Source organism: Triturus cristatus, chromosome 7 (assembly GCF_964204655.1).
Source record: "Triturus cristatus chromosome 7, aTriCri1.1, whole genome shotgun sequence".
NCBI classification, from domain to species: Eukaryota; Metazoa; Chordata; class Amphibia; order Caudata; family Salamandridae; genus Triturus; species Triturus cristatus.
In genome coordinates this window covers 1,002,531,791-1,002,546,001 of record NC_140590.1, presented here as the reverse complement: position 1 = coordinate 1,002,546,001, position 14,211 = coordinate 1,002,531,791, and the positions used below count along the sequence as shown (strand labels likewise).

General features: G+C 42.8%; 1 protein-coding gene and 1 long non-coding RNA gene across 2 annotated transcripts in view; one reads left to right on the top strand and one right to left on the bottom strand.

Moving 5' to 3' along the window:
- The window catches only part of LOC146810990 (uncharacterized), a 711,140-nt gene that overhangs the window by 322,539 nt on the left and 374,390 nt on the right, over positions 1–14,211 (bottom strand). The window lies entirely within an intron of this gene.
- Positions 1–14,211, top strand: part of LOC146810991 (solute carrier family 22 member 4-like) — a 381,961-nt gene that overhangs the window by 168,925 nt on the left and 198,825 nt on the right. Inside the window, exon 3 of the mRNA XM_085618044.1 lies at positions 13,249–13,403. Within this exon, the coding sequence (XP_085474170.1) occupies positions 13,249–13,403 (155 nt within the window). The remainder of the gene's footprint in view (positions 1–13,248; positions 13,404–14,211) is intronic.

The following is a 14,211-nucleotide window of genomic DNA, read 5'->3' as shown; positions in this document are numbered from 1 at the left end:
AAATGCGGGATAGCTACGATCTCCCCCCGGGCAATTCCTTGTGCACAGACGGTTAGTAGACAGCGCATGACAATGTTGGGATCTTACTGAGGGGGAACCACCGACGCACCCAGTGCTACATACAATCCTCCGTATAGGAAGAGGCAGACACCTAGTCACCTGGCACTATAAAGCAATAAGGGAACCGATTACGGCCCCTTTACAGGCCCTACGCCAAAAATGGGAAGACAAGATAGGTTGTGTGCTCAATGACCAAGAATGGGAAAAGACCCTAGAGTACCCAAAGAAAGTTTCGCGGAACGCACAATTCAAAAACATTCAATTCAATATTCTACACCGCGCATACTTAACACCGCATAAGCTCCACCGATTCTACCCTGACACACTTTTATTGCCTGACTGCCTGTGTGCACTTAACATAACGTCTGATTTGCAAATGCATAATGTTGTACCATGGAAAATAAAACTCTCAATAAAAAAATGTAAACAAAAAAAAAACTACTTGAATTCTGATGCAGTCATGGAAAGTCACCTTTGGGCTGAGGAAGGAGAAAAGTGGAATTAAATGCTTTTGACTCTGGCAGAGGAGGTGGAATACAATGATTCACCAACCCCTAGTCACAATTTATATGTAATGTTATGAACTTTTCTTTTATGATACGTATCCCAGTCTGTAGAGAAGCATTTACCTGTAGTTCTTTGGCGAGAGTCAAGTTTTCAATAGGCATTCGAAGCTGAGATGATGTGTGGTGCCCTTCAGGGCAGGCCATGAGTTAGGAGCACCCATTGGAAATGCTTGACCGCCATTTTAGTTCTTTTGTCACCTTGATTTGGTGAGCACATATTATGCAGAAATAGGAATTCTGGACATTTTTGCTCAGGTAAATTCTTCTAGGTTTTTCCTGGAGGACTTCAAAATACTGTACATTGTTACCACTTGCCGTAATACCGCGTGTGCGTACCTCCAATGCGGACAGAAACTCTTGCAGTTTGTAAGGTGGACATTATTGGCGGAGGCCTTAGCGTAGTGCAAAATGATATGTTTAGGAAAGAATTTAAAAATTATATTTCATTCCAAAGTCTGTATATCTCTGATTCTTTGCTGAACATGACAGCAAGTGAGTGATGGTTTGCAACACTGCTGTTGACATTCTGTAAAGGTTGTGGAAGCAATTCTTTAGAACATTTTTTTAAACAAATGGGAAGAGAAATCTGTGGCAATAACCACAGGAAGATGCAGCCGGATGTTTCTCAGTGACTCTGGAATTCTGCTCCACGCATCGACCTCTTTCCCCCCCCCCCCCCCACCTCCCCGCACCACGAAGAGCCCTGTACCTGGATCCCCAAACTCTTCATTTTAATGATCTAACTATAAAGCAGTAGTTTTAACACGTGCCTAAATATTTGTTTAAGCACACAAGTAATAAAGTAGTTTCCTGTTGGAAGATTGTGGTGTGTTTAGTTTACTGTACAACCACAGTGAAGCCAACAGGGTGTGGCATGGAGACTACTACACAGCAGGAACTCTGGATGCATTAAAGGTTGAGCTCATAAAAATAAGCAGATGCTAGGAACGTGTTATCAACACTAACGTGGTGTGGAAACTTCTTTGTGGAATGGGAGGCTGTATTTGTGGACCCGTAAGCTGAGCTGGACCTCTGGACGGAGTAGTGAGTGTGCCTGAGAGCGGAGTGCTCTGATTGGATGCCGTGGATGGAAAGTTGGGACCGCTGTGCTCATGATGGAGCAGTGTTATGTAATCAGAGGCTAAGAGAGAATTTCGACTAACATCTAAAAATGACAAACTGCTGGAGGTTCCCTAAGAGTATCCTTCATGCCTTAAGGCAGTGGTTCTTAACCTGTGGTCCAAGTACTCCTGGGATCAGTGGCACCTACTCAGGGGGTCTCCAACTGGTTTACAAAATTAAAAATTATTACAATTAATCAGTTAAAGTTAATAATGTATATACAAATAAAGAAGCAAAACGTTTTCTATATTTGGTTGTGAATGTAATACAAAATAAGTCCATATTTGAACATTTGTTTCATGTATACCTATTTTTTGTGTATTGTTCTGAGGTACATATCATAGAAATTGCTATGGCCGGGGTTCCCCGGCTTCCAATAATAACACAGGGGGTGCCCGGCTTCCAGTTATGATTCAGTGGTGGCCCACAGAAGTCAAAAGGTTAAGAACCAGTGCCTTAAGGTAAGAATAGTGTCCATCTCCATGGATAAAAACCTGGCCCTAAAATAAAGGTACTCTGGGTGGACTCCAGAAGAAATTCACTTCCTTTCGAACACCTTGGAAAGATTCCCTTTGGACTGGAGCGACTACCTGTGCGGTGGAGGAAGAATGACCGTATACATTACATGGCCCATAGTAGAACAAACAAGTAATTGAACTGACCATGCCTAAAGCAGTCACTGTGGAGAAAAAGTTGGTTGTGATTGAAGAATTTGCTATAATCTCTCCCTGGAGGCCCAGCTCAACTCCCAAAGTGAGTGGAAGGCATAAAAGACAAACTGTGAAATGCTGAATTTCCTCACATTCGATATTTAGACCAGACACCTTTGGTGTGGTATTCCCCAGACTTGTTGCCTTCCCTACCCTGCTTTGCTGACCCCGTTTTTGTTGACTTTTAGGACTTAGCGCACTTTTCTCCTGCTAACCTGTGGTAAAGTGTTATGTGAACTTGGTAAAATTGGTATACCCATAATTTACTTGTGACTCCCTAGTAAATGGCACTGCATGTACTCTGTGCCTGTAAATTAAATGCTACAAGTGAGCTGCAGCATTCCATGTGCCATTGCGTAAAGTAGCCCTGCAAAACAGGTTGACAGGCCTGCCATTCCAATCCTGTGTGTGCAGTTTTAAACTGCCATTCGACCTGGCAAAATAAACATTTTGCTAGGCCTAAATTTTCCTTTTTGATACTTATAAGTCACCTTCAAGGCAGGTCCTACATTTTCCTAGGGCAGAGTGCATTGCATTTAAGAAGATGGAAATGTGTATTTAATTTTAAAATATTCTGCCATTGAAAAACTCCCAAAGACGTTTTTCTCTGTAGCAAGGCTACCTCTCCCTTAGATGAACACTGAATTGCCTTATTACCCTTAATAAGTGATCAGAAACAGCTAGAGATATACTTCTTCCACTCATTTGATTTGGAATTAATGGTAAAGTCGGATTTTAAGATAGTTTTCTGAAAATAAACACTTTTAGAAAGTTGGCATTTTTCTGTCTAAACCAAATGTGCTTGGTAACATGACTGATAATGTCTCTAACATGGTGAAATTTGTATTCCCTCCAGAGAGGGAACAAAGGGGCCTGGGTTGTGGGTAAGGGTGTTCCTCTCCTGAGCAGGATGGCCTTGAGGGTTGTACTCAGCCCTTCTTGAGTGTCCACCCCCTTTTTGGCTTCTAAAGCTGCCTGATCTGTCACTGGAAAATACAGCAGACCCCTGGCCTGCATGCCCCTTGTTACCCTAGACAGTTTGGAGCCAAACCCAGGGGAAGTGGCGAAACTGACGAGAACCAGTTTACGGGTAGACCAAGAGAGGGACCCCCACACAAAGGCTGGCACTGGGTATAAAGGCAGCACCCCCAGAGCAACTCAGGAGAACAATCCTGGACCTGTAGAAGATTCAAAAGAAGTACTGCCCTGTTGTCTGAAGAAGGAAGATTGGACCAGCTTTCTATGAACCCGGTATAACCAGAAGTGGCTCCAAATGTTAGTTGGGTGACCTCCTTTTTGAGCTGAAGGGGCACAACAAACATCCAGAGTGATGTATGGGAATTAATTAAAAACAAAAACTGAGAGACCACACTGGAGGAAACCAAACCATGAAAGACCAATTTTAAGAAAAGTCTGTTCAAAGAAAATGCTATTAAATTGAAAATTAAAGGAAACATTTTAAAGAAAGAGAATTTCAAGAAAAAATCCAAAAGTACATTAAACTTGGGTGGAGTTTAACGGTAGATAGAGTTAGTCAAGGATGGGTGATGCTTAGGGGTGACAATATGTTCTTTGGATCATGGATGCAGAGAGTTCAAGTGTAGAAAGGGTTCTGTAGGGTTCAGGGATGGGTGAACTTTACGGGTGTGTGGGTTCTTTGGGGATCAGCAATCAGTAGAAGTTAGGGTTGATGAAGGTTTTTTGTGTTTGGGAATGGGCCGAGTACAGGGTGTGAGGGGTTTTAATAATTGAGGGATGGGTGTAGTTTGGATCAGTTGCAACCGGCATGACTCGCGGATGGGGGCAAGTGGGGGGGTCACTTGGGGGTTCGCTCCTGGCTGGGTCCTGCGTTTTCCTGCTTCTTTCCTGCTCTCCAACCTCTGGCAGGAACAGGAAGAAGGCAGCCTCCATCCCCTCACCTAAGCCTAACACAATTCTACAAGGGCAGTGTTGTGATTGGTGAGGACGGCGCCCAGCCGGGCGCCTATGGGCAGGCCATTTTCTATGTAGGCGACATAGAGAAAATACAGAGTGCGCATGACTGGTTTGGTCGGCCCCAGAGGGTGGATCAAAGAGTCAGGGTGCACAGCATTGGGCAAGCCACTCCTCGCCAATCTGCCCGCCCGCCCGCCCCCAACCAGGCATACCCTTCTGCTTTCTCACAGTACGAGAAGCAGAAACATAAAATGGTATTTAAAATACCATTTTATGTTTCTGCTTCTTGCACTGCGAGAAAGCAGTGGGGCGACGCTCCTCCGCCCTAATGGAGGATCCGGCCTTGGTTTAGATGTAGAAAATGGTTGTTAGAGTTCAGGGATGGGTTGAATGGGTGGTGATTGGGTTTTAAGGGTTCAGGGGTAAGTGATAGTTAGGGACGGTGAGGTAGTTTAGTGGTGGTGAGGGATTTTAAGGGTAGAGAAATGGATGGGGATTAGGCATAGAAAGGGGCTTTTAGAATTCAGGAATGGGTGGAGTTTATGGGTAGTGAGTGACTTTAGGGTGCAGGGGTGGGTGGAGAAAGAGATTTTAAAGTTCTGGGATGCAGGGAACTTAGGGGACTGGAATGGGTGTAGTTTAGGTGTTGAGTCATTTTAGGTTCAGGCATGGGTGGCATTTTAGGGGTCTGTGATAGATAGCATTTAGGAGTTGTGAAAGGGGTCAGCGATGGGTGGTGTTTAGGGTGATGAGGAGGTTGCAAATTAAAAAAGTAAATGGTAATATTCTGAAATAATGTTCCCTGAAATAAAGCACTGAAATAAATAACTCGGACTAAACAATTTCTGGAAAGTACAACTGTCAACCATCACATATACCCCTTTGAAAAAAAGACAATTTAGAGAAAAGACATTCTATGAATTTGTTTTCTCTAACACTGTAAATGCCATTCATCCTGCAAATTTCTATTAAAACAGTGTAAGTAAAATGGTTTCTCAGTAATGGTTTTCAATGAAGGCTTTTTTTCTATGAAATCGCATACAACCATTCCAGAGGTCTTCTCTACAACTGCCCAGCTGCTGACCTCTGCTGGAGTGAGTCCCGATCCTCAAGAGGTACACTACCAGGCCGTGGACCGATGGCTGGCACAGTGTGTACTTCTCCTATTTCCAAACTGCAAAGACTGAAGTACAGGTGAAAACCCAGACGTTTTGACCTCTACGTCATCACAAGCAGACTCTTTGTGGCAGCAATGAACCGCCTGTGTCTCCCGCCAAAGAGAAGCCCTGATGGGAACTTGCTTTTTGCGTCAAAAGTGAACTGCCCATGTTTCCTTTCAGTGCTAAGCTCAAGCGGCGACCTGCTCTTCACACAACAACAATCTCCTTGTGGCTTCCACTGACGCAAATCTCTGGCTTAGGCTCCTTGCGTGGGCTAAGACGGTGTGAGCAGGTAAACTCTTCACTGGGACAAACCTGGTCCCTGTGTCCGACCCGTGCTCCATTGCTGTTGGATCTCAACTTGTGACTTCGACCCTTTCCAGCGTGATCAAGTATCCTTGAGTGCCGCTTTGTGCTTTTTGGAGATATTGTAATCTGAAAATGAAAAATTCATAACTCCGGTTCTATGTATTGGATTTTGGTTGTTTTGGTGTCGTATTTGTTAAAATGTACTTTATTTTTCTAAATTGGGTTGATATTTTTGTTTACATTTTATTATTAAGTACTACGTAAGTACTTTACACATTGTTTCTAAGTTAAGCCTGACTGCTTTCTGTAAAGCTACCAGAGGGCTAAGCACAGGATTTTTTAGTTTCTTTTATTGTTCACCCTGACAAGCATTGTGTTTATTACTTGAGGGGGAATCTCACCCCTCTCAACTAAGAACCCAGTTTCTTACAGGGATGTAATCAGTGGTTCACTAATAGGGGAAATAAGGAAAGATTGACCAGGAGAGTTACATCCAAGCTGACATACTCAGTCTCATGGTCTTCATATAGAATTGTCCGATAAAGAGCTCTTTCCACTAGGTTTGGTTTCCAGTTTTTCTGAGTAGGGAACAACTCTCATAAACAGGCAATACCACAGTCAATATGTCTAGGATTCATGTACTAATGCATGCAGCATTAGCACATTCGAGAAAGACACAGGAGAGAGATAGCAGAAATGGTCAGAGAGGGCTTCTACAGTGGTGATGTAGTCCCTTATGCAGATCAATTTACGAACACAAGCAGAGGCAGAACAATGGATTCAAGTAGCTAATAACTGTAGGTGATAGATAAATATTCCACTGGCAGAGTCAAGACGTGATTGACAATTTTTCCAGTGAATATCAAACATTGGCTTGTCGAGAAAAGCTAAAGGTGGAAAGAGATGGGCCAAGAGATCACACTATGGGGCTGATTACGATGTCGATCGGAAAGGCTCCGAATGGCATTTGCGTCGTCCGAATCTAATTCGGAACCTGTCTTTCTGACCGATTTGGAAATCTTTCTGATCGACCGATTGCGATAGTCTGAAAGTGCTCGGACTTTCCGACTCGGGTCCGAGTGGCATTCAGAGCAACCAAGTCGTTCGTACAAGTACAAGTCTACAGACCACTTTTCCGACCAACATATTACGATGTCGGATTCGGACAGCATTTCCGAATCGGGTGTTCCGACACGGATCGGCTATCAGAATCTGACTTAGGGTAGCAGGCCCCCCTTCACCAGAGCCTTCCGAATGAGGCCCGTGGTGGTACCCAGGGGACCCCTATTTACAACCATGCAATGTGGCAGGCACCATGTGTTGCCCGCCACAGGGTGCACAATTTTCCCTACCTACCCCTTTCTTCAATGGGAGCCTGTGTATTCGGTCGGAACACAGGCTCCCATTGAAGTCAATGGTAGTCCGACCGAACGGTGTTTCGGAAGCATCGTAATCAGTCAGTCGGACTCCCTGAATCCGATTCGGTCAGAAACCATTCCGAGACCTATTCGGCCGGAATGCTTTCCGACCAACATCGTAATCGAACCCTAAGTGTATTGTTAGCAATAGTTCTGAATGAAAACTGCACCATCAACAATGACCTAAAATCGTGTAGAAGCTGATAAGATTGGATTTCTCCTTTTGGAAGATTTAGATAGAGAAGAGATTCCTAAACCTGGAATCAAACTTTCAGACATGTGAATGCATTTTGTGTAAGCAGTTTTGGTGAAGATGGATCAGTTGAGTGGATTTTATTTGTCAATTGTAATGAGAATAATAGGAAGAGAAATTATGAATGCCACTGGGCATGATTAATGATTGAACAGCGGCCACTTGTTGTCAGAGTGCAGTTTTCATTAAATATACCAAATACAGACTGAGACCACTTCTGGCCCAAAAAATCATCCGTGTTGATACAGTCACCACAGATTACTTCCAGTATCTTAAACCTGCACTGCAGCCATTTGACATTCTGTGTTTGGCCGATGAGGTAGACACATCCACACAAGACATTCCTGTTTACAATAACAGACATTTGCAATAATGAACTGACAAAGCAATTTGTTGCCTCTTCAATGGCAGCCTTTGTTTGGTGCAGTTAACTGGCAAGGAAGATATGTAGAGACTACAGTTGAATGAAGCCATAGAGCACAGCCCCCCAGATCCCTACCATTAGCTGCAAAAATAAAATGATAATAAACCAGGTTTATTATCATTTTAGTTTTTTCTGCGGGTGAGTTTTGGGGGCAGGGCCATCAGGGAGGGGGGGAGGGGGCAGTCACAGAGGGAGAGTGGTGAGCACTGGGATTCAGTTTCCATGACTGTCTGGCCGACCGGCTCAGGCCGGCCTGACGCGTCATGCGGAGTGAAGCTCTTTCAAATCCCAGCTGTATTGCTGGGTTGGAGACAGCAGTCACAGGCTCTCAGTCTCCCTGGGATCGCAAATCAAGTGCTCTCAGGCCAATCCTGATGCTTCTCCTATGAATGAGAGCAGTGTCTGGATTGGCTCCAGGGGATTCTGGGAGTCTGTGCTGGCGAGGAGGAGAAGAGCGGTGGTGCGGCAGGACGGGCAGGTAAGTTATTTTTTTATTTGCATTTTGTTGTCGTTCGTCACACCCTCGCCCGCTCCCTCCCTCCCCACCACCCCGCCACTGAGCGCTGAGACCAGACGCTACTGAAACAGCATCCACAGTGTGGCTGTGTTACTCACTTGGCATAACAGTTGCTTGCTCTGGCTGCTATAAACATGAGAAGCGCATGGCAGGTGTGTTGTATGGTAATGTGAAGCATTGCAAGTAAATAGCATTGGAAAATATATGTATTTGTGTGGAAGAAAAGAACTGTTGCATAATATTGGTGTAGGTTAAAGTTCAGGTAACAGTTGCTTTGTCAAGCCAGACCTATAAATCCCTGTACATTAATGACGCCCTCCTCCCATCTGTGCTGCTACCAGAGAAAAGCTACATAAATGATCTAGAGATCTAAAACACTTTAACAGCATTCCAATGGCATGTTTGTGCCTCTGAAAGTTCAAGCTTAGTCAGTTGGATAAATAACCAAACAAAATTATCACAGCTGTGTGGAGGACAAACACTTTTGTGTAAAAGCACACAACGGCTGCCAAATAAAAACATGTACTCTTAGCTCCCAACATGTGGGAGGAGCCAAACCCCCCGTCTAGTAATGCTCACATAATTGACTGGCGACAGCTGCACTATCAAGCCAGACCATAGAAAGGTTTGTATTTTTCACCGGTGTGACTAATCCATTCATCTTTCCCATTTATGCATGCATAGGTAACTAACAGAAATGACATTACAATAATGATTTTCACCTAAAAGGTTCACCACTTGTTTACCTAATAAGAGTTTTGAGCCTTTTCAAAACACTCGGTATTGAGTTTTGAGGTAGTGTAATCCTGACTAGTATGTAGTGATCAGAGCAACAAAACCACAGTGCATGCTTAGAACTGAGAAAGAGAAAATACATGTTTTAAAGTTATTTTCTGAACAGCCTTCAGTGTAGTTTACAAAGCTGTGAGTAGATGACATTGGGCAGTTGGAGCGGAAATTCCCCTATAATGGGAGCCTGTAGGATACATTTTCAATCTGGCCTTTTTACAAGATTGGAATGAGGTTGTTTTCCCAGATAGTGAAGTGGGAGTGATATAGACTGCACCTGAGCTTGAACCGCACTACTTTCTTTTACCCCATAATGTGAATGCTATCTAGACCCAGAAAACCAGAATGGATCCAGGAGGGGTAGGGAGAAAGCGGGTTGAGGCATGGCATTGCCTGAATCTTGCCTAGAGTCATTAAAGTGCATCCTGCATGAGCAGTGTGTAGTTTTACATTCTAATGTATACTAAAGCACTGTTCTTTTTGTAAACATGAGCACCAGACTGGACATTCTTATATTCAGTAGTATAATCTATGAGTTCTGAGCTTGAATACCCCCTCACTACTTTGCTGAGAAGCCTGTGACAGCTCGCTATCGCTCTCATTGAGGGGTTGGACATGGTCCATTTTAAAGTGCTATTGTAGAATCGACCCCAGGACATCAGAAGCAAACAACCTCAACCCTCACATTCGAGGCTCACTGGCCCCTGCTTGCCTCATGGCACCCAAATGGGGTCTAAAATGGGCTGATGATGTTTGTGTAGGGTACATACTTTAGGTAATGTGATCAATATGAACTTGTCGATATATATTTGGAGTTCAGTGGCAGTGCCTATTTGCCTTCTCTTATTAATATTTTAGTAACTATCTTTATTATATGACTGCAGTGCTAACAGTGAGATAAGCATGCTAACATTGATAGATGTCGTAAATTCCTTAGTACTATATTCTTCCAGTGGAATATGCAATTTATGATTCTCAAATGCAGCAGAGTCCCATAGATACGGCATGTAGACCATTGGGTAAACTCAACTAGATCATTTGTTTCTACTGGGTTTCCCCTTTAAACTAACCAAAATGGTCATAAACAGCCTTGCACCACATTTATATTCATGGTCGATAAGTCAGGGAAGGTATTTCCAATATAGACTGTAATATTAGATTTTGTAAGAACACAAATGGCAAGCAGTGAGTAAATGAGTGTTATGTAAAGTGTGAGAAGTAATCACCGCCATGCATATTTTCTTAGCAAATTGGCAACTGGATCCCATAAATCAAATCAATTACAGGATCTTATACTTCTCAATCATGCAAGGTCATATCATTAGTTCCTGCTTCAATGTTTAATTCATCTGTATGAGACCTATCAGCTTTATTAAGTGTGAGCCAGCCTTTAGTGCAAGTAAATTAAGTGTGTCTGTCATCATACGTTCCCAGTAATTTTAAACTCTTTTTTGATGGAATTGATGGCATCTCTTTGTACTTGGCACCAGATTATCTTTTTGACTAGATTCCAAGCACAAAATGCATTTGAAGATCAATTTGTTTCAAGAAATTAGGATTTTGTCTAAGCCTATTAATGTCACATGAGCGAGGTATTTCCACAGTGTCCCTTTCCTGTGTCACTTTATTGTAGCCCATGCCATTACTGCACTATTGTAATCAGTGACTCATTATTGAAAGAAATACTATTGCACATTTCCCTAGCAATGTAAAGAAAATGTACTCCTAAACATTAAATCAATTAAACCATCTTGGTTAGCACTAAGGGCCTGTTTAGGATCTTGGCAGACCGGGTTACTCCGTCAAAAATGACGGATATCCCGTCCGCCAAATTACAATTTCATTATAGCGTATGGAACTTGTTATATGGCAGATGGGATATCCGTCACGTTTGTGACGGAGGATCCCATTCGCCAAGATTGTAATCGGGCCCAAAGTCTAGGACACTGTTGGTGGCCCATATGGAGCAGGAGTGTTGGGGCATTCCTATGTGAAAACCCTACAATCTGTAGAGAATAGATTTTGAACAGGCTCTTAGGTTTACCCAGATCTACTATGAGCCTTATCCCACACAGTGATGTAGGGATGGGTTTTTATAGAGGATCTGGTAGGACTGACTCCCATCTTGCTATGGGTTACCATCTGGGTAACACCTGAATTGAACTTCACATGCAGTATAGTGGGAGATTGCTTGAATCTAAGTAATGTGCAAGCCATCCCCTGGATTAGTTATGTAAAAAAACACCCCACGAGACATAGGATTCAGTCATCTTTGGGAAAATATAGAAAATATCAACTCCTACTCCAAGGTGCAGGTCAAGAAAACATACTTAGAACAAAGAAAACCTGATACTTAGGAAAGCACTTGACATGGTAACGATCCAATGTTACATTCAACCGTCATCTACCAATGGCATGTGGCCCTATCTAATATTAGCTAAGAAAGCAGAGTACAGGATTTATCTATCCAGGTTTAGAGTCAATATGATACCCTATCTAGGGGCGTTTCCCCATCATAGGATCCTGGTTTGTTTCTTTACCGAACTGGCCCTGCGATGGAATCTTTTGCCAATCAACTTTGCACTATGTAATTTTGAACACTGTATTCGTTTCCTAGGGTATGGATCCTTCATCCTATCCTTAGTGGAAGTTCTGTCAAAACACACCAAGAGGGTTTGACTTTTTACAACGCCTCAAGTCCCCTATTATCTGTTTTGCAGTTTTTAACTTTGTAACCCTAGCATTGATTATAAGGGAACAATATGCATCACAAAGTTATATGTAAGTTGCTGGGAGATAAATATGGATATTAATATCTGATTTTCAAATGGTTTTAATATGGTGTGATTTTGTGGTGTGTCTTAACATGTGCTTTTATGGTCTTGTATTGGACCGAACAAAGGTAGTTATTTATTTATTGATTGACACTGTTTAGAAGCATAATCTATTGTTGTCTTTGCTTGGTTCTGTGGCCCAAATGATTCCTACTCTATTGAGTGCCTGCAATTGTATCCACAACTAAGTCTGTTCTACTCCAGGTATTTTCAGATTTATATCGTTTTTGTTTTCACCTACTTGTTTCAACAGATTTCTTTATGAGAATATTGTCAGCCCCTGGATGGCCAACTCAAGGGAGAAAACTGAGTCTTCTCATGTATTGCTGTGTAATCAAAATCATTGATTAAAGATGATGCATTGAAAGTGCTATGTGGGTACCCTGGTGTATATTTGCAAAAAGGGAGGCAAAAGAAAGACCAAAGAAAGCCCTCTTTCTATCACCATCTCTTCTGTGCTCTACCTTTTATCACCTGGTTCCTAGTCTAACTCCTTCCCAGCTCTCTGTCGACTTACTCTCTTCCTACCTAAATCTCTTGCTTTGCCAGTCCAACAAGTTGTGATCCTGTCTTACAAAGCAGCATCCTAATGACAGCATCACAAGGCATTAGCTGGAAGCACCATATCCTATTGATTTTCCATTGGAAAATCAAACACTGCTTAACTGCAGGGTGTAACTGCTTGACATACTGCTAACTAGTGATCAGCAGCACTGAGCATCTTGAATGCCCGGCATGCTATCTTCAATTTGATAAAGCTTGGTTGCATTGTTGCCACTAAAGTAAGCCAGTTACTGCATTACATGTCTAGCTCTTGTAGAGTCCATGTTGGCCTAGAGATAGGACAAGGCTTGTTTATCTTTACAAGTTTGGTTTTAGCAAAATCCTTGCTTTTTAAGTGTTTTGAAGCTTCCATTATTTATCATGTGGAGCTTGGCGGGTACTCAATAAACGAAACCTAACTTTAAGTTCTTTGCGGTTGTTCTATAACAGAACCTAAAATACACAAATATAGAGAAACAATGCTTAAAGATGTGCACTATGTGGCTTAAATAATTTTTGTTTCAATGGCATATGGATCACATCGAAGAAAGTAGTTGTTGGGTTTTTAACTGATCATATATTTACACTTATTCCCTCTTTCATTAAAGGTTTGGCAGGAAAGTGGTGCTGTTTGCAACCATGGCAGTCCAGACTGGCTTTAGCATCGTCCAGGTCTTCTCGAACAGCTGGGAGATGTTCACCATTGTGTTCCTCATAGTTGGAATGGGACAAATCTCCAACTACGTGGCAGCGTTTATACTGGGTATGCACAATTTAAACTGTTGATTACATCCGATTTAAGATGTGAAGTACATTGTGTAGTGTTAGACCTGGCATCATTGGCATGAGTCTCTCCTCCATTTTTTTCTGTTTGCCTCCTCTGTTTACGATGTTTTTGCTGGATTATTGCTTTGGGCACTGTGCCACTGCTGATCAGTGCCACAGTGCAAGTGCTCCCTATGTTAAATTGTTACATTGATTGGTGTTACCATGATTGGCTTGGTTGACTTACTGTTCAGACCCTAGTCTAGGGCACTGCGGGTGCCAAGGGCGTGTAAGTTAACTGCTGCTGGTGGGCTTGCAGCACTGGTTGTGCCACCCACGGAAGCAGCGTGTAAAATGTGTCTCAGGCCTGCCACCGCAGCGCCTGCGTGCAGTCCCTGACTGCCATGTCGACTTGGTAAGGAAACCTACTTACCAGTCTCTAAACCTTCACTTTGCCACATTTCAGACACCTCTATGGTAGGCCCTAGGGCAGGGTGCATTGTTGGTAAAAGGTAGGTCATGCCCTGATGTGTGTGGCATGACCTAATAGTGAATTACAGCCATTTTCGTTTTTCACTATTGAAGGGCTACCTGCCTCCAATAGGCCAGACTGGGCAGACTGATTATTAACTCCATTATAATCTATCTGACTCAGGGAGCATGGTAGCAAGTCGAGTTTAGTATCCCTGAACCCAGAATTTAATAACACACCCTTTAGGATGGATGGTTTTTAAATTCTATGTTTGAAAATAGCACTTTTAGAAAGTGGCTATTTTCTTGTACAACTATCTACCGGTCTCTGCTGG